Source organism: Desmodus rotundus, chromosome 11 (assembly GCF_022682495.2).
Source record: "Desmodus rotundus isolate HL8 chromosome 11, HLdesRot8A.1, whole genome shotgun sequence".
Taxonomy (NCBI): domain Eukaryota; kingdom Metazoa; phylum Chordata; class Mammalia; order Chiroptera; family Phyllostomidae; genus Desmodus; species Desmodus rotundus.
In genome coordinates this window covers 3914407-3935191 of record NC_071397.1, presented here as the reverse complement: position 1 = coordinate 3935191, position 20785 = coordinate 3914407, and the positions used below count along the sequence as shown (strand labels likewise).

General features: G+C 40.5%; 1 protein-coding gene across 1 annotated transcript in view; it reads left to right on the top strand.

Annotated features, from left to right (window-relative positions):
- SLC26A8 (solute carrier family 26 member 8) overlaps positions 1-20785 on the top strand; it is a 70642-nt gene that overhangs the window by 16740 nt on the left and 33117 nt on the right. Inside the window, exons 5-9 of the mRNA XM_053914063.1 lie at positions 497-613; positions 2069-2250; positions 9998-10162; positions 10831-10980; positions 15166-15248. Coding sequence (XP_053770038.1) covers positions 497-613; positions 2069-2250; positions 9998-10162; positions 10831-10980; positions 15166-15248 — 697 coding nt within the window. The remainder of the gene's footprint in view (positions 1-496; positions 614-2068; positions 2251-9997; positions 10163-10830; positions 10981-15165; positions 15249-20785) is intronic.

The following is a 20785-nucleotide window of genomic DNA, read 5'->3' as shown; positions in this document are numbered from 1 at the left end:
TCATCGTGCTCAGAAAAGCCAAAGCTAGGGCCCCCCACTGGATACTTATCTTTCACTTACATCCTCTTGGTCCAGGTAGCGTACACTAACAGGCTCATTTTCACTATAACCAACGTTGTCTGGACCAAAAGGGCAAGTGGTAGCTTTCTGACACAGGACTGTTAGTTGGGGGAAAGGAATCCCTTTTTAAAAAGAAATTGTCCTACAGTAAAACTGACTTCCTCTTGGTGTACAGTTCTGTGGAGTTAAACACGTATATAGCTTCATGTAACCACCACCACAAGCAAGATACCTAACAGGCCCATCAGCCCCAAATCTCTCGTGGGCCAACCCTTTCAGTCACGTCCTCCTCTAACCTCGAAGCCCCAGCAAGCACTGAGCATACTCAGCTGTATGTGTAGATCACTTTTATTTTACATATTCTCTACAGTTTTTATTTAAGGTGACTTTTAAAAGCCAAGCTATATTTTCTCACTTCAATTGTCTTGCTTTTCAGTCCTGACGTTCAGTTTGCTGGCAAGGCAGCTGATTCCACCTCTCAATGTCTCATATGCAGCTTTCTGTTCTTCGGTACTTTATGTGATTTTTGGATCTTGCCATCAAATGTCCATTGGTGAGTTCAGCCCTGGAACCACAGGAGGCGGATGAAGTCCCCACCTTACTTGTTGACTTACTCCTAAGGAACCCAAGTTAAAGCTATGTTTAAGGTAGAAAGAACAGAGACAGCACGGACATTCTAGTCATAGGACCAGTGTTTAGATTTTAGAAGTTGAACACGAACACTTCTAGTTTGTCATTATTAATGCCACCACCAGATACGCAGGCCAGAAAGCTGTGTCCCAAAGGGATCAAAGGACATTGGGATCTGGCTGCCCTCAACCAGGAAGATCCAGAAACAATTTTGCCAATACTTTTGGAGTGGATCCATCTTTCAGCGGGACCCGTGATAACCAGACCTCGTGGGCCCGATGTATAACTATCATGTCAGCTTATTAATTTACAGGGAGAAAATGCTGTCACAGTAATCAAAACACTGAAAACCACAGGATGAGCCCTTGCTTTCTCAGAGTCAAAAGTCCGTCTACTATTTAAAAATTAGAAATGACTGTTCCAGGAACCAAACTGGTTAAAGGTCATATAATCAGCCTGTTCACTTCACATTTACTAGGTGAACCTGGGTAGAAATCAAATCACACTCGGCCCAGCAGCCTTGGAAGGGCGTAGCCAGCACTCACTCACTCACTCAAGTGCCTTTTCCTGCGCTTCCCCACACAGCCAACGTCGACAATTTTGCCCGACATACCTTTGCTCCAGATGAGTTTGTTCGAGCTGGAGCCATCCCGTTCTCCTAGACGCGGAGTGCACTGTGCCTTCTGAAAGGGCAGCATCCCGTATTTTTACTGAAATCCACTATGTGCTGATTTTACATTTGAACATGAGAGAAAAACTGTATTCCCGTGTTCCCGAGGCACGTCACAGTTATTTCCAAATACTGATCAGAAGGCCCAGCAGAGGTTTGTTTCTGTTAGGCAGCTTAAAAGTAAGGTTTGCCTCTGCTCACATACCCATATGTCTGTCGACATGAAGACTAAAGGAAATGATCTTTGAAACAGGTTGAGCTCGGTCTCGTTTTGCACCTAGTAAATTCTTCACAAGTGTTAAGTATTCTTCTCCTTCTTACAATATTATGGTCTAGCTTTGATTTCTGATACTTTCACCACCACCTCGCCTTCCACCACCTCCAAGAGCAGGCGCAGTGGCTGAACCTGATACACATTTCCAGTCAACACTCTCGATTCCCACTCTGTCTGCCCGTAACGAAAGAGCTGATTATCTGGGCCCCCAAGATCGAAATGCTGTGACTTCGTCTCAGCTTGTGGAGCCAGCGGTTTTCTTTTGCTTTTTTTTCCCCGCCCTCTCTTTCTTACTTCTCCATGGACACTTTAAAATAAGAAAAGTTCTTCAGATCAAGGACAAAACAAGATAAGATCATGCCTTGAGTTAGTGAATATCTTCCATTTACCTGGACTTAAAACCTTACCTTCTGCCTAAACATCTTCTTTCATAGGTCCCTTCTTCCTTTTGAGCACGCTGGTGATTAATATCCTGAAGTTGCACCCGTTCAACAGTGGCCACCTGATACTGGGGACTTTCATCAAAGAGGACTTTTCCGACCCCTTCTTCTTTACGGCTTACAACAGATCCTTGAGTGTGGTGGCATCCACCACGTTTCTGACTGGGGTTTTTCAGGTAGGACCTGCGTCTCCAAACCTCTGAAAGAGAAATAAGTAAAAGGGCTACAAATAGACTCCTGCCTCTGATCGCTCCTGCTACCCATTATGATGCACCTGGAGCTTCAGTGATTTGTTTCTGGAAAACTTGTGGGATGTGACGAAACTTCTCCCTTGCCAGAAACCACCCGCCATTGATTTTGGTTTTGTTTTTTATTACTCAAAACAGCTTCATTTTTTAATTTAGCTTTCTGACTCTGTGCTTGTGCCTTCAATGCCGACACGTGATTTTCTGCTCCTCGCTAAGGAAAGCATGTGTGATCCTGTCACTGATGCATTTAGCACACACGGACCCTGCATACGTGTTTTTTCCTTCCAAACCACCTCATTAGAACTTTAGGTCTCCCAGCACGAACTCCACAGAGTCGGCCCGGGCACACGCCACGTGCAGACTGTGGAGCTTCCCCAACCTTCCTGGTGTGAAAGCAAACAATTCTGTTCCCAGGGGCTCAGGACTGCCTAGTTTTGTTAGAGGGGGTATTGTAGGACAGCTGCCACCAGTACATCAAACCCTGGGCCAATGTGAACGCCTGAAGACGCCGTCCCCAGGGGAGGAAAAAGCCATCCACCATTAATTTTGGATGAGGTACTATACACACTCACCAGTCCCTTCTCTAAAATTAAAGAGGGGCCCTAGTAGATTTCATGTTTTTAAAAATCCCTCTACATTCTTTCAGTAAGAATAGCTGATAGGCTCAGATACGATGTTTTGGGTTAGTAAACTTTGGAGTCAGACCTGGAACCCTTTTCCTTCAATGACAGGACCACAGCTAAAGGACAATAATATCAGTGACTTATTAAAATATCGAAGTTTATTTTTTAGCAATGTCTTTCATTTTTCTCTGAGAATCTACCATCTAAAGCTTAATCCACCTGTCTAAAATCACATAGTACAGATTTATTTCCCTTTCTCCTCAACTAGCCCACTCTCTAGCCAGTTTTCACTGATCTATCCTGGGACCATCTTTCATTAGGTAAGGATTTATTGAGAGCCCACAAAGGCAAGCTATTATGGTGGGCCGACCCCAGCCCTCACATTTGCCAGATGTTTGAACATACTTAAATTACCTTACCTTGGTGGGCCTTAGTTTTCTCAAGCATAAAACGGGAATCATAGTTTTTGTTTTCTGGGGTTCTTGTCAGGATTGAGAGAGAAAATGCATGTAACACTCAGCCGAGAGCCTGTCACTTCGTAAGCCTCATAAATTACAATTACTGACAGCAGAGAAATAAATTTGGTACTTTAACAGAGAGCAAAATATTTTGTAAAAGACATGATTCCTGTAGTTAAAAAAGATCCAGTATGTAGGAGAAGAAATAATAGGCAGTAAGTCACCTGTCAATACTCTGAAGGCCTTCAGCATGTTCTGTCCCCTCCTTTGAGACATTCCATGTTCAGAAAGATGGAATAGATGTACTTTTCCCTATTCCTCCTGCTAAGTACAGCTAAAAACCTTGGAACATCATATGTAAAACGAACATAAGAAGACTCTGAAAGGTGAAGAGAAGAAGGGTAATGGGCTCAGACACCGGGAGAAACGCAGTGGTGAGTTTCATTTTTGCCTCATGTACCTTAATCTCCATGCTGAAGAGGCCAGGAAGCCGAAGTGCTCATAGGTGCAGACAAAACAAAGCCCCAAGAAAAGGCTGCCACAGGACCGGGATAGGCTCGCAGGATTGAAAACATCAGTACACTGGCTGGTCTACTCCAGACACCAACAAAAAATGCAATTACGGTATCACCGCCATTCGTGTCAGCAGAGGCCAAGTGGGGAGTCTAGACTCCACCCTCGCTTACCCATAATGAGGTGCTCACCCGCTCCCAACTGGGGTACTGTCAGAGAAGGCTACCTGGAGAGTCAGAACTTTCATCCCCTGGACGGTCGTGAGACACCCATCCGACTTCACGCTGGGGGGATGTCAGAGAGGGCAGAGTGAACGGTCAGGCCTTCCCCCCGACACACAGCAGTAATGAGGAGAACCTCCCTCTGCTGGGAAATTCATGTGGGATGAAGTAAAGGCATTCCTGTCTGTCCCAGACAGAATAGCGTCCGTGGAGGCTTAGTGTTGAGCCAGAACTCCCACTCCTGCCCAGCAACACTGCAGAGTCGCTAGTGCCTCAGGTGTCGGTGGAGGAGCAGAACCTGGACTTGCACCAGGCAATACCCAGGCGGTACCCTCTCCTTCCCCTGCCAGCACTTCATCAAAATAAGCTAGCTAAAACAGAAGGCTCCAATAAGATCCAGAGTTTCATAACATATTACCCAGAATGTAGACTTGAACTGAAAATCGCTTGTCATACTAAGAACTAAAATCTCAACTTGCATGAATAAAGACAATAAAAATATCCTGACACTGAGATGACAGAGATATTAGAATCGTCTGGAAAGATTTTAAAGCAGCCATCCTAAAAATGGTTCAGCAAGCCATTAGAAATGTACTTGATAAAACTGAAAAAATAATCTATTCCCAGCAAATAACTAGAAAATCTAAAGAAAAACCAAAATGGATATTTTAGAACTGAAAAACACAATAAACAAAATTAAAAATTTAAAGGCTGAGCTCAACAACAGAATGGAGGAGACAGAGAAAAGAAGCAATGAACTTTAAGAAAAAATGATAGAAATTACCCATTCTGAACAGCAGAGAGAAAATAGACTGAAAAAAAATTAATAGAGCCTCAGGAACAGTGGGATTATAACAAAAGATCTAGCATTTGTGCCAAGGAGTCCAGAATGAGAGGAGAAAAAATATGAGGTTGAATTACTTAAAGAAATAATAGCTGAAAACTCCTCAAATTTGGCAAAATACCTAATCCTACAGATTCAAGAAGCTGAGAAAATCAAAAAAATAAATCCATAGAAATCCACAACAAGACAAATCATAGTCAAAGTTCTAAAAATTAAAAATAGTGAAAAAATCTTGAAAGCAGTGAGTGAAACACTTGACCTATAGGGGGGAAACAATTCAAATGACAACAAATTTCATATCAGAAACCATGGGGGCCAGCAGGAGGTGGCACAGTATTTCTTGTTCACTGAAAGAAAAGAACTGTCAGTCCAAAATCATATACTCACTGAAAATATCATTCAAGAAATGAAGGGGAGGTCAAGATATTCTCAGACGAAGGAAAACTAAGAGAATTTGTCATAAGCAGACCTACCCTAAAAGAAAGGCTAGAAGAATTTTCCTAAGAAGAAAGGAAATGATAAAAGAAGGAATCTTGAAACATCAGGAAGAACGAAAGGGTAAAAATGTGAATAAATACAATAGATTTTTCTTATTCTCTTGGGTTTTCTAAATTATGTTTGATGGTTGAAGCAAAATTACAACACAATTCTCTTATAAACATAAAGGGAGGTAGTTTCTCTACTTTGCTTGGACTGGTAAAATACTGACACCAGGAAACCGTACTAAGTTATATACACGCAATGTCATACCTAAGGGAAGCACTAAAGAAGCTACACAAAGAGGTACACTCAAAACAATACAAATAAAAGCGGAATTCTAGAAATGTTCAAGAAACCCACCAAAGTCAGGAAAAAGAAGAAGAGAAGTGAAAACAGAACACACAGAAAAATAGCAGACATAAGCCCTCACATAGCAACATTTACTCTGAAGATAGAGACTGACATGTTTTAAAATACGCTGTCTATAAAAAACATCAAATATAATGATATAGACAGGTTGCAAGTAAAAGAATAGAAAGATTGAATGCAAATATGAATCAAAGGAAAGCAGGCTCGACTCTATTAATATCAGATGAAGTAGACCTCAGAGCTGAGAAAATTACCAGAGGTAGAGGACGACGTTATATACCGATCAAAGGGTCACTCTACCGAGAAGACAGAGCAATTCTCAGTATATATACACCCAACACCAGAGCTTCAAAATATGTGAAGCAAAACTAATACAACTGAAAAGGGAAACAGACAAATTCACAGTTACATTTGGAGACTTCAACACTCCTCTCAGTAACTGATCAAACAACTAGACAGAAAAGCAGCAAGGAAATAATAAAACTCAACAACACTATCGACTAACAGGATTTAAGAGGTATTTACAAAACAGTCCACCTAATAAATAGCAGAGCGCACATTCTTTTTAATGACTCATGAAACATATACCAAGATAAACCATGTCCTGAACCATAAAACCAGCTCAATACATTTAAATGAATTTATACCACAGTGTGTTCTCCAACCACAGTGGAATCAAACTAGAACTCAGTAACAGACAGTTAACAGGAAAATCTCCAAGTATGTTGATATCAAACAACATACTTCTAAATAACCCATGGGTTAAAAAGTAAATCTCAAGGAAAAAAAATTAAAAATATATTAGTGTGAATGAAAACTAAAAATATCAACATTTGCGGAACACGGCTAAAGCAGTACTGAAAGGGAAAAGGGGAAATTTATTGCACTAAAATGCATGCAGCTGAAGAAAGAAACAGGCTCAAATTAGTAGTCTCAGCTCCCACCTCAAGGACCTAAAAAAACTGGAGCAAATTAGATCCCAAGTAAGCAGAAGTAAGGAAATAACGAAGGACAGAAATGAATGAGCTTGAAAATAGGAAAGCTTACATACTCATGATTCCTATGCAAAATTCTGGAGGTGACAAAATTATGGAAATGCAGAACAGATTGTCGCCAGGGATTAAGGATAAGGACGGAGGTAAGAGAATGAGGTTGGGAGTAGGGATGGGCGCGGAGAGGCAGGTAGGGGTTGGCTATCAAGGATCAACAGGAGGGACCCTTGCAGTGATGGAATTATTGAGCATCCTAACTGTGGTATTGTACTCCAGTTTTTCAAGACATTCCTATTGGGGAAAAACCAGGTAAAGGGTGCACCAGGTCTCTCTGTTTTGTTTCTGACAACTGCCTATCGATCCACAATTACTGAAAATAGAAAGTGTAAATTTAAAGAACTCTAAACTAGATGACAATGTCTAACATTTATTGCTATGGGCTAGTCATTGTTGAAAGCACTTTGTGTGTATTATGTCTTTGGATCCTCGCAACTCCCCTTTTTGAGGGTAGATATTACTATGGTCCTTCTTTTAAGGAAACGAATGTACAATGAGGTTAAGTGAATTCCCCAAGGTAATTTAGCTAGCTAGTAAGATCCCAAATTGGGATTCTGGCTCAGGGTGATCTACCTCCAGAATCTGTGCTCTAGATAAACTGCAAACTAATAGTAATAAAAGTAAAGAGTTTAGTGTCATAAGAGTATAAAATAAAGGAATAATCTTTAGTTGGATTGGGGTTGTGTGGGAAGGAAACAGCCATTTGTTGAGCCTTTCATTCATTGAACATTTAGTGCTTGCTTTCTATAAGAATGACAGATGGGTTTCCTGTCACAAGACAACCCTGAGTGATTGACAATACTGCCTAGAAAACAATGTTAACACAGATTCTGATACTACATAACAGCTGGCCAAGAAAGAGTTCTGTGGTTGTAGGTAAGAGAAGGGACCCCCCTCAAAACCAGAATTATCTTCTGAAGGGCAGGCACCTTGTAGTACAGGCTTCCCCCACTAAATGAGTGTTCTAGGAACCCATGTGTATCAGTGTACCAGCTGGTGTTGTTGTGAGAGGCTGAGTTAGGCTTCAATGAATTGTTTTTGAAGACTCTTTCAAGGCATTTGCCCACTTCATGATGGGTGATTTATGAGTGCACCTGCACACATCACACTGAGTGTTCAGCAGTTTTTGACCAAAAACAGCATGACCCCCATGGCTCACCCTCCCTATTCACCTGATCTCACCCCAAGCAACTTTTTTTTGTGTTTCCCTGTATGAAAAAGCCTTCAAAGGGAAATGTTTTGTCAATGTGGAAGAGGTGAAACAAAAAACAGCAGCACTAAAATGTATCAAAATCGACAAGTTCAAAAACCATTTTAAGCAGCAGGAAAAATGTCTCAACAGGTGTATTGCATCAAATGGAGAGTATTTTAAAGGTGACTGACATTTAAACATGTAAGAATAAGTACACAATGGGGTCCCTCCCTTGTACTTCCCACTTATAAGGTGGCAGGAAAGTATGGCATGAAGAATGAGTGATATGTATTTGCCTCTGGTACTATTTCCAGATTTGAGCTAAGTGTTTTACATGTGTTGTGTAATGTAATCCACTCAAAACATCGTGCATTGTTATTCACAATTTATAGGTTAGGGAACTGAGGCTCAGAGAATTTAGTTAACCTGTCCAAACTCACACAGCCAGAGAGTGGTAGAGTTAGGGTTGAAGCCATGTTTTCCGTCCCCAGGAACCTTGCTCTTTACACCACACCTCCTAAAGAAGGGGTGTTTCGTTAAGCTCTTGAAAGCGGCGATGGACATGGATTGCCAGAGATGCCAAAAAAGAGGGGTTCATGCCCTGACCGGTGTCGCTCACTTGGTTGGGCATCATCCTACAAAGTGAACGGTCCTTGGCTCATGTCTAGTCAGGGCACATGCCTGGGTTGCGGGGTTCGACCCCAGTGGGGATGCTTGGGAGAGGCAGCTGATTGACGTTTCTGTCCCTCTCTTTCTCTTTCCCTTACCCCACTCCTAAAAAAGTAAATAAATAAAATCTTTCGAAAAAGAGGGGTTCATGCATAAGCACAGAAGCAGACATCAGCCGATCACAAAAGACAGGATGCGGATTGGCCTGATTAGAGGCAGTATTGAGCTGTAGTGACGGGAGATTAAGGCAGAGATATGGCACCCAGTTGATGGGAAGCTTTGAAACAAAAAGCTTTTAAAGCTGAAAGACTTATTCCTCCAAGTTTGTTTTCTGAGAGCGTCTAGTCCAGTGGAAGATAAAGTGGTGACAATAGCAAGCTTCAAGATTTTGGGGCGTTTTCCCCGTCTTCTTCATGCACTCTGCCAGTTTTCTGAACCTACCCCCTTAAGGGGGTTGGGGTCCACCTTTTATCCGTCATTTTTCCAATTGTGTTTTTTATCATAAAAGATGGACATGTATATTGCAAAAATCTCAAATAATAAGGTATAAATTATAAAGTATTACCACTAACTTTTAATCCCATTCCCCAAAGGTAACTTCTGTTAATAGTTTGATGTTTATACTTAAGATCCTTTGTATATTTAGAAATACAGATAATTTATTTTACTATATATAACATTTAAAATATAGGTTTTATATGCATATGTGAATGTAGAATGCTATTTTATATACATATATAGCATATATATAATCCCAAAGACATAAATTCCACTTAATTACTCTCAGTAAAGGTAAGAGTCAAAGGCCCAGAAGTTTGAGTTGGAACTCAGGTTTTTTAACTTGTCTTTTCCTTTCTGAAAAGCGTCATTCCTCACAGGAATGTTAACATCTCCTGGAAAGGGTTCTCAGAGCTTCTAATGAAAAAGGCTCTTTAAAAAGGCAAAGCATGTCCTGATTACTGTTACCATTAACCATAAGTCAACAAGGTCAGTGGATTCTAGAGCAAACAATTAAGCTTAGGTGCTTGTGAGGGAAGAAAGAAGTGTGGTCTGGCGCCCCTAGGGAGCCTCTGAACGCCGAGGGCCTGCGGGGTCTCATGAATCGCAGCTGAGTAGGGAAGGAGCCACGGAAGAGTCATCAGGGGGGCCTGGCCCAACTGTGTTGTTGGAAAGCCACTGAAGACACGTCGACTGGTGCCATTGCTGGTTTGATGACATTCTGCCTCTGTTTTTCTTTTTCACCTGAACCCCCTGCAGCTGTCAATGGGCATGTTAGGTTTTGGCTTTGTGACCACGTACCTTCCGGACGCCGCAATCAGTGCTTACCTGGCTGCCACGGCACTACACATCATACAGTCCCAGCTGACGTGCATCTTCGGGATTATGATTCATTTCCACGCGGGTCCTATCTCCTTCTTCTACGTGAGTAGTTTCTACTCTCACCCACATTACAAGTGCCCCTCCTCTTGCCCCCCAGAAGAAGTGGATCCCCCTGGAGACTCTCCTGCATAGGCAGCTGGGTAAACACGGTCCTGGGAATAATTTTCTCTCTCCTAGATTTACAGTCTCGATTCGTTGGAGACACCAGCTGAAGCGCGATCTCAGTTGCATTAACCATGTTGCCCAGCTTTTTAAACTAAAGTGATTCCCATTAAACTGTGATCTTTAGCATACAATATCTATTATAATTCTTCCCATTACATGCCTCATAACAGACATGTATCCTAAGACATCTAAAGAATATAAATTGCCACATAATCCCTCAATGCAAGGATGGCGTAGGAGCCAAGCTAAAGTACATATATGGTCTGGGAAAATTAATACAGGTTAGGCTAACAGACGGAACTCCTGGGTCCTTTGTGTTACACCGAAATATATAAAGTGTATTCTTTCCTTTTGGGACATTACGATCTTTTAATACCACTTTTTCAACTTAAAAAAAGTACATAGCTACGCACTCGGTCAAGACTCGTGTGCCCAGCCCCGCCGCCTAGGGACTTCTTATTGAACTAACCTAGCAAGTGTCATTTTCTGGACGTAGGCAATCACATGTCCCTTTCTAAGACTCTGTCATTTTTGTTTTCTTCCAGAACATAGTTAACTACTGTATGTCTCTCCCAAAAGCGAATTCCACCAGCATCCTACTGTTTCTGACTGCCGTTGTCACTCTGAGAATCAACAAGTGCATCAGAATGTCCTTCAACCGGTACCCCATCGAGTTCCCCATGGAAGCTTTTCTGGTAGGTGTTCTGATGCCCCCAATTCATGATTCAGGTCATTTAAAATACCCGGCTTTTGAAATATTAAATAAAAAGCAACCCAGGAAGGGAAAAGACTGTGAAAATAATAATTAAAAGACAGATGTTGAGTTGTGACAAAGCTGAACACATTTAAGTTTTAAATACTAGCTTATATTTGTACAACACACTTATTTTCAAAGGACTTTCATCTATTGCCTCTTTTTCATACTATTTAAATATTAAGATTTCTCCTCCTTTTGAAAGTAATACAGGCTCATCCTTGCAATTTTGCAAAACATAAAGAAGGGGGAAAAAAAGTAAGAGAAGAAATTCCTATAGCTGTACCACCCAAAGTCAACTACAGCTGACACTTCTGGATTTTCAATTACTTACCTTTTCATCTTCCACCACACAAATACAGGGCGGGCGTATGCTGAGTGTTGGTGAACTTCCACCCTCTTCTATGTAGAAGTTTTGTTTCCATTTTGGTCTGGCTGCAGTCATGCAGTCATGCAGCCGCCTCAAATCCCCACTGCGCCGCAGTACAGAAACTGGGGGAGACGAGGTGTGAACGGCATCACCTAACCCACGGCACTAGTGAGTGGCAGAGCCGGGGCTCACTACTGTCTAATAATAGCATTTCTTGTTTCTCATTTAAAAATCTACTGCTAACATTTATCTTTTGCAGTTATAACTAAAATTTTTAAATGATACAAACATTTTCATAAATAAAGCTTAATGTTTTTTTAAGTCAGTATTTCTCATATTAGGATAGGTGAATCCTTGGTGTCTTTGAGAATTATTTTCCCTTTAGGAAGTGGTCTCTTGCAGAGTTACTTAAAGTTTACCAAATATCCTTGGTAAAGGCTCCCCCACATTTCCTAGACACCCCTGTAAGTTAGGCAAGACCATGTGACCTTGGAGCCAAAGCACAGGAGACCTGGTGTGAGTCCCCATGTACTCCCTTCCCCTGCTGTGATAATCACAGGGGCTGTTTGCTGAGATAGCAGTGTCTGCAGGAGGAATTAGCTTGGATCCCTGAGGCACCCTTTGCAAAGCTGCTGCCCGGGAGAGACACGGACCCATATGGACTTTGTGCAGGCAAATAACAACTTTCATGTGTTAAGATCTCATGGTTTGTACGTGGCCACAGCACACCTATCCTACACTAACTAATCCAGGTCTCCACAGTTCACAGCTGAAAGAGCATGGGAGCTGCTTTGGAAATTGAGACTAAGCTCTGTCCCATCACTGTGGGACAGAGCTTAGTCACCTCTCGCAGAGGTGCATATTCTTTCTTCCTTGGAGTAGTTGAAAAGCTATTAGTCCATAAAGGACAGAGGCAGAAGGGCTGCTTTTACAAAAGGTTTCTAAAGTACTGTACACAAACACTGCTGCCCCGGCGCCCAGGAGGCCATGTGTACACGGAGTTTGGGGAGTGGAGTCAGAGACAACCTCTCCTTTCCCTGGAACTCCGCCCAGTTCTGGTACCTTGGGAACCCAAGGCTTTGGAGCCACCAGCAGATGGCACCACAGACATCAGCTGTCTCATTTCATTCAGCTTTATCAAGGTATAACTGACATTAAACTGTGAGACATTTACACTGTGCACCATGCTGACATATATGTATATTGTGAGAGCATTCCCCCATCTGGTGAATTAACACTCCATCATTTCACATAGTCACCTTTTTGGGGGTGGGGCTGAGAACATTTTAAGCTCTATTCTTTGATCAAATTTCAAATACACGGTTCAGAGTTATCAGCTATGGTCCTCATGTTACACATCAGTTCCTCACACCGTATTCATCTCGTAGTTGAAGGTCTGTACCTTTTCATCGACTTTTTCCTGTTTCCCCCACCACAGCCCCTGGCAACCCCTTCTCTACTCTCTGTTTCTGTGTGTGTGTGACTGGTTCTGGTTTTAGGCTCCTCATACAACTGACAGCAGGCAGTATTTGTCTCTCTCTGCCTGGCTCACTTCACTTACCGCGATGCCCTCAAGACCTGTCCACGTTGTCACAAATCAACCCTCCCTTAAGAGGCATCAGCAACAGGAATGGCAGTGCCGTTCCTTCAAGCAACCTCAAAAGCAATGCATCAGGACAGGAGGGAGGTCAGAGCACAGAGGGTGCTGTGGGCTTGCTGTGGCTGGCAGGTGGGCTGTGCTACGATGTCCATTTGGGGAATGCTGAAAGTAATTAGGGCACGCCACGAAGCCAAGCGAGGGAGGAATCTGAGGCCCAGCAATACAAGTCCTTGAAGACTTAGAATCATTGCAACTTAGGCAGTAAACTTTTCTGCGACTTCATTTATACTCGGAGGTTACCGAAGCCTACAATATGCTACTTAATAACATGTATCAAGTGATTGGGAACACTTTCTGCCACAGAGCAAGGATTAAGGATGAGGTTTAGAACTGGGAAAAGACCTCACATTTCCCCTGCTGGTGAGGAAAATGGGAGAAGGAAGGTAACAGGGGCTATGGCCTGAGGTGTGAAGAGTTTCGCACAGCGCCCACCAGGAAACTACTGTTTAGATGTGCTGCAAGAGCCTTCACACGCCCGCCCATCTGGCCAGTCCCTAAGGACGTAGTCTCAGATCTGAGGGACATTTTCAAGGCTGTCTCTGAGGTCCAGGTGGCATCTACTGACACATAATTCAAGAGTCCTATAGCTGTAAGAAATGATACATACTATATGTTTATAATTTATTTATGTGTCTGTAGTTAAACTGTGCAGCAAATATAAAAAAAAGTGTCAGTAGTAGTTGCCTTTGGGTGATTTATTTCTGCTTGTTAATGTTTCATACTTTTTCTATTTTCCTTTATGAGCAAGTATTATCTTTACACTGGAAATAAAAGAGTTCCTTGGCTACTTGCCACACTTCTTGTCCCTTAACTACACAAAGAACAAAACTTGTCTTCTCTGACTCAAGCTACGATCCAGGTTCTTCCCTCCACTCTGACCTTTAGGCCTCCTAGGGGTCTTCATCTGGCCACAGCACCACGGCTAGACCAGCTGCCACCTGCTCAGTGCCTGGCTGAACTCTCAGAGTAGATGCTGGGAAAAAACTTATGTTAGGAAAATGGGGTAAAGCAACTATATAATTATTATTTTAAAACCTAGGCATGGAGGGCCCTGGCCAGGTAGCTCTGATGATGTTTAGAGCATCGTCCCAATACACCAAGGTTGCGGGTTCTATCCCTGGTCAGGCACATGCAGGAGTCAGCCAATGACTGTATAAATAAGTGGAACAACAAATGTCGCACTCTCTCTCTCTTTCTCTCTCTCTCTCTCTCAAATCAACAATTAAAAAAAATTTTAAACCCTACGCACTGAGTTCTATTGTCCATGGTTGAATTTGCTTTGGTGTGAGGTCTTTATGAGGTATAACAGCAGCTAGGTTATCTATTTTTCCTTCTAGTTGAAAGGAAAGGGAGACCTGCCATTTTAGAAATTAATGAATGGGGAAGAAAAAAGGCAAGTAATTTCTGAGGACCTTTCTCCTTGTGCTATAACATGCTGTTCCATATTATTAAAGGTTAGTCGGTAATGCAATTCTCAATATACCTCAACAAAATCCCAAAAGGTTTATTTATATGAGCACAGCGTACCTAGATCTTATTTAAAACTGAGGCCTTGATACAGCTCTTACCTGAAAACATGCTTATATTTGGTCTAGCAGGGTGTCCAACCTGCAGCCCACAGGCCGCATGGGGCCCAGGATGGCTGTGAACGCTGCCCCACACAAAATCGTAAATTTACTTAAAACATTATGAGATATTTTTGTGATTACACGTCGCAATGTATTTAATGTGTGGCCCAAGGCAACTCTTCTTCTTCCAGTGTGGTGCAGAGAGACCAAAAGTTTGGACATCCCTGCTAGATTTTAAAGTTGGCAAGGAAAGAGACGTCCAGGGCATTCATTTGTCCCCACAGTATGGCTGAAGCTGCTTTTCCTTCAGGCTGCAGTGCTCAAAACAGCTTCGGGAACTAAAAGGGAGTCAGGGAGGACTTCTGCCCTCCTTGCTGCACGGAACTGGCCCTGCCTCCCTCTCCAGCCTTCATGCCTAGGGACTTTCATTCCCTGTCCTGCCAGATGCGAAGGCTACCTCCACTCCTGGAAGCAATACATAAAATAATATTTACATAATTGAATGCCTTTTTTTTTAAACCCCTACAGGTTCTTGGCTTCAGTGCATTTGGGAACAAGATAAACATGGCCACAGAAACCAGCAAGTTGCTCATTGATATGATTCCTTATAGGTTGGTAATTTCATTTTTTGAGACTACTTTTCTCTTTCTCTTACCTTCTCTTAGCCTCTGACCACACAGCTTGATTGATATTCTCCACTAGGGGTCTCTACGCCACAGCCCCATTCAGGTCACCAGCTTACATTCCTTTTAGAGCATCCAGGCTCATGATAAAGGGGCTACCAGGACAACCCCCTTGCTTCTTCTCTGGTCAGCTTCTGGTTCCCTTCCCATAGCTGAACCAACTCCCTTTCCCACGTAAATTGTGGGAGGCGTGGAGTACCAGAGAGACTCGCGCCTTTTTTCCCTGAGATATCGTGGGCCTAATCAACCTCCATGCCCATCTACTTAACTCTCAAGGATGGGAGAAGAGATACCTCTGTTTTCCTAGCCTCTCTCCTGGGGCTCAGTGCTCACGAGATGAGCATCCCTTCCATCTTCAGCCACTGAGACTGCATTGGTGTTCTTGAGTGACACTGTGCTATTACTCCGAGTGGAAAGCTATCCTCAGCTAGTCTGGCACACAGACTTCTTAGGGGCTCACAATGAACTTACATTATAGTTCCGACCGGTGACTATGGGGCATCACTCTGCTTCTGTTGGGAAGTTATCATTTCTTTAACCTTGATGAGATGCTCACTCTAGCTGAGAAAGGCAATATACTGCAGTTTGTTGAGTCATAGGCAGGCTTTGAAGAGCACTGTTCATTTCCTCGTGCTGTTCAATAGGGAGTACTGTAAAGAGTTAGAGATGCGGGCTAGCCCCCGGGGTCAGAAGGAGGCTACTTTGACAAACAAAGCAGACTGAATATCCTGCAGTTCTAGTGACACCTGATGACGGCTACATCCATCTGAAATTCTGTTCAATTGGTGGGGTGGGGGGAAGGGAGCAGACCCCAGGGAATGTGACAGTAAATGAGGTTTGGTCTCTACCCTCAGAAAAAATAACACGAACAATGGGATGGATACGTCATGTAATTATTTTATCTCATTTACTCCTCACATTAATGATGAGGTAGATATTATCTTCTTTTTATGGCTGAGGAAACTAAGACTTACCAAGTTGAAATTACTCATCCAAGATCACACAGCTGGTATTTAATTCCAAACTCTGATTACAACCACGCTATCACTCTATGACACTCGATATGCTTCTGTTATTAATGACAGAAACCACACAATCAGCTTTTGTTTATATTTTATCATAAACTTCAAGGCTATACGTAGACAAGTGAGCATTCCAAAAATCTAATTTTAGGTATTACTTTGGACCTCCTTTATTATTATTTACTTATCCAAGTTTGCTAGGGACTAGAAAAAAGAAAACAATTTCAGTTAGTTCCTTCAATACCCATGTCTCCTCTGAACCTAAACTGTTAACAAAGAACTGAATGTTACCGAGAACAGCAGAAAGGAAAAACAGTAGTTGGTGTTGTTATCATACTAAATATTTAAGGTTTACTAACATAGGTTAGGCAATAATAGGACAGCCGCATTCTTACCTACCTTCTTCACAGAACAGAAAGGGGCCCCGGCTGGGGTGGCTCAGGTGGCTGGAGCGTTGTCCTGTAACTGAAAGGCTGCAGGTTCGATTTCAACCTCAGTCGGAGCAGGTACAGGAGGCAACCAACCAATGGTCCTCTCTCGCTTTGATGTTTCTCTTCCTTCTTCCATCTCTAAAAGTAATGGGAAAATGGCCTCAAGTGAGGATAAAAAAAAATTTTAAGGACAAAAGGGGTAAATTTAATAAAAAGTTAAATATCTGTGTCTGAATATTTAGTTATATTCCTATATAGCTCCTTGCCTAGAAAACACCAAGGTGTTTTTAAGTTATAAGTATGTTATAAATAGGAAATTAAAATAGATATAGTTGGATAATGAAGGAAAAGATATTCAAAAATAAGAATTTAGATTTTTTTTCACAAAATAATGGTCAGAAATGGAAAGACAGGAAGAGGTGGCACTTTGAGGTATTGAAAGTGCTGCGACTTTAAGAAAAATGAAATTTAAGATGCATAAACTAATAAATTTTTATTAGATAAAGAATTAAAATACATCACAAACTTTCTCTTAAAATAATTTTCTCAACTGTATTTAATATATTGTTTATTCTACTGAATTTGGATTTTACACAAGATTTCAGACATAAATCAATTATTGAGTCATATATGTCTTAATAAAATGATAAGACTAATCAGAAAAACAAACATTTCAAATAACAAACCTCATCTACAGCACTAAGAACTTTTATTTTTTACATAGAACTTTTTTAAATCTAGAAATAAGGAAACCATAGCATTCTTGTGCTTCCAAATTCTTTTTGAAGATTTTTTATTTATTTATTTTAAGAGGGGAAGGGAGGGAGAAAAAATCTATGTGTGAGAAAAACATCAATCAGTTGCCTCTCGCTCATCCCCACCTGGGGACCTGGGACCTGGCCCTCAATCTAGGCATGTGCCCGGACTGGGAAGCTGACCTTTCAGTTCACAGGCCAGTGCTCAAACCAGGCAGCCACACCAGCCGAGCCCAAGTTCTTTTTAAAGGATTATTCTGTGCTGGGTCTGTGGAAAAACTGCCCTCCAAATCATGAAGGCTTCTCTTTCTTTATTTAGTCTGTTAATATTATGACTGATTTTTTAATGTTAGCCAACATTGCATCCTGGGATAAGCCTCACTTGGTCATGATATATTCTAATTTTAAATATGGATTTGCTAAAATGATGTTTAAAATGTTTGCATTTATGTTCATGAGGGATATTGACTTCAGGTTTTCTTTTCTTGCAATGTCTGTGTCTGGTCTTGGTGTCAGAGCAATATTGACATCATAAAAGCATTTGGAATGTATTCCCGGTCTTGAATTTCTAGAGAAGTTTCTATAGAATTGGCATTACTTCTTTCTTAAATATTTGATAGAGTTCATTAGTGAAGATATTTAGACCTGGAGTTTTCAGAATGTGAAGGTTCTTAACTACAAATTCAATTTTTAAATAGGCTATTTATTAAATAAAACTTTTATCAAATTATATAATCATTGCTTATGATTCAGGTTATCTATTTCTCTTTGAGACTGTATTATTAGTTTTAGTGATTCAAAGAATATTTTCATTTAATCTAAGTTGTCAGATGTGTTTATAATGATATAAAAAGTTATTTATAATATTCTCTTGTTTTAATAACAGCTTTATTGATATACAGTTCACATAGCACACAATTCACCATTTTAAAGTATGCAATTCAGTGGATTTTAGTATATTCTCAAAGTTGTGCAACCATCACCACTAATTTTGAAATATTTTATTGCCCCCAAAAGTAGCCTATACCCATTAGCGCTCTGAACCGCCGCTCTCCACAGCCCTTTGGCTACCACGGATTTCTGTCTCTATGGCTTTGTCCATTCTGGATATTATGTATCAGTGGAATCATACAACATGTGGTCTTTTGACTCTGTTTTCTTTCACTTAGCATAATTTTTTCAAGGTCTATCCATACTGTACCATGGACCATTCCTATTTATGGCTGAACAGTATTTCATTTATATAGATATGCCACACTTGTAAACCCATTCATCAGCTGATTGACATTTCAGTTATTTTCAACTATTGGTTATTATGAATAGCGCTACTGTGAACATTCATGTACAAGTTTTTCTTTTAGCTCCTGCTTTCATTTCTGTTGAGTGTATAACAAGGAGGAGATTTGCTGGGTCACATACACCATTTTACATTCCCACCAGGGTTCCAATTTCTCCACATCCTTACCAACACTTGTTCTTTTCCATTGTTGTTGTTAGCATAGGTATTACCACCCTACTAGCAAATAGGAAGTGGTATATCACTCTGGCTTTAATTTGCATTTCCCTAGTGACTAATGATGTTGAACATCTTTTCATGTGCTTATTGGTCACTTGTATAACCTTTGTTCTTTTTTGGAGAAATGTCTATTCAACTCCTTTGGCTATTTTTAATTGTGTTGTCTTTTTGTTGTTGAATTATAGCAATTCTTCATATATGAACACTTCACCCTTATCATATGTATGATTTGTCAGTATTTTTGCCCATTCTGTGGGTTGTCTTTTCCATTTCTCAATAGATTTTTGCAAGCACTAGGTTTTCAATTTTGATAAAGTCCACCTTATTTTTTCTCTCATCACTTATGTTTTTGGTGTTATATTTAAGAAACCACTGACTTAATCCAAGGTCATGAAAATTTACCCTTATGTTTTCTTCTAAGAGTTTTATAGTTTTAGGTCTTACATTTAGGTCTTTGATCCATTTTGAGTTTATTGTTGTATATACAGGGTGGCCAAAAGTAGGTTTACAGTTGTGGTACAAATAAATAACACAATAATTAAGAAATAATAATACAAGAATAAACTGTTTCACATACTCACAACTGTAAACCTACTTTTGCCCACCCTACCCTGTATTTATTCTGTAACATTTGAATATCCAGTTGTCCCAGCACCATTTGGTGAAGAGACTTTCCTGACTGAATGATCATGACACTCTTGTTGAAAATCAATTCACCATAAATGTTTAGGTTTATTTTTGAACTCTCGATTCTATTCCATCCATTTATATGTCTTTCCCTATGCCACTCTTAGTTCCTGTAGCTTTGAAGTAAGTTTTACAATGGAGAAATGTGAGTCCTCCAACTTTATTCTTCATTTTCAAAATTGTTTCAGGCTATTCAGGGTCTTTCACAATCCCATATACATGTTAGAATCAACTTTTCCATTTCTGCAAAAGTCGTCATTGGGATTTTGATAGGGATTGCATTGAATTTATATGTTGCTCTGATGTTCTCACTTGCCAAATACATAAAATATGCTTAAACCCATGAACACATAAAAATTCCAAAGGAATAAACTCATTTTTTCACCCTTGAAAAATGCTATGGAACCAAGTCATTATTTGAAAATTGTTAAATGAAGGAAATAAATCAAGTATTTACCATGGTTTCCTGTAAGAACTGCTCTTTGGAGTATCCAAATAATTGATAACAAGATATTTTACTTTTTAAATGAATTATACTCAATAAAGGGAGAAGGAATTTTAGAATTAGAATATCACCTTTAAGGGATACTAGCGTATCATCTGCTAATATCACAAAGAGAGATAATTCATAACCAAATATCAGAAAAAGAAATTAAGAAAACAATCTCCTTTATAATTGCATCAAAAAGAATAAAATAGCTAAGAATAGATTTAACCAAGGAGGTGAAAGATCTATGCACTGACAACTAACTATAAATAACACACTGATGAAAAAACTGAAGACACAAATAAGTGAAAAAATATTTCATGCTTACAGATTGGAAAAATATTGTTAAAATGTTCATATACCCAGAGCAATATACAAAATCAATACCCAAAGCAATCTACACATTCAATGCAACACCCTATCAAAATTCCAATGTCATATTTCACAGAAATAGAAGAAACAATCCTAAAATTTGTATGGAATCTCAAAATACCTCAAATAGCCAAAACAATCTTCAGAAAGAAGAATGATACTGGAGGCATCCTACCTCCTGGTTTCAAACTATAT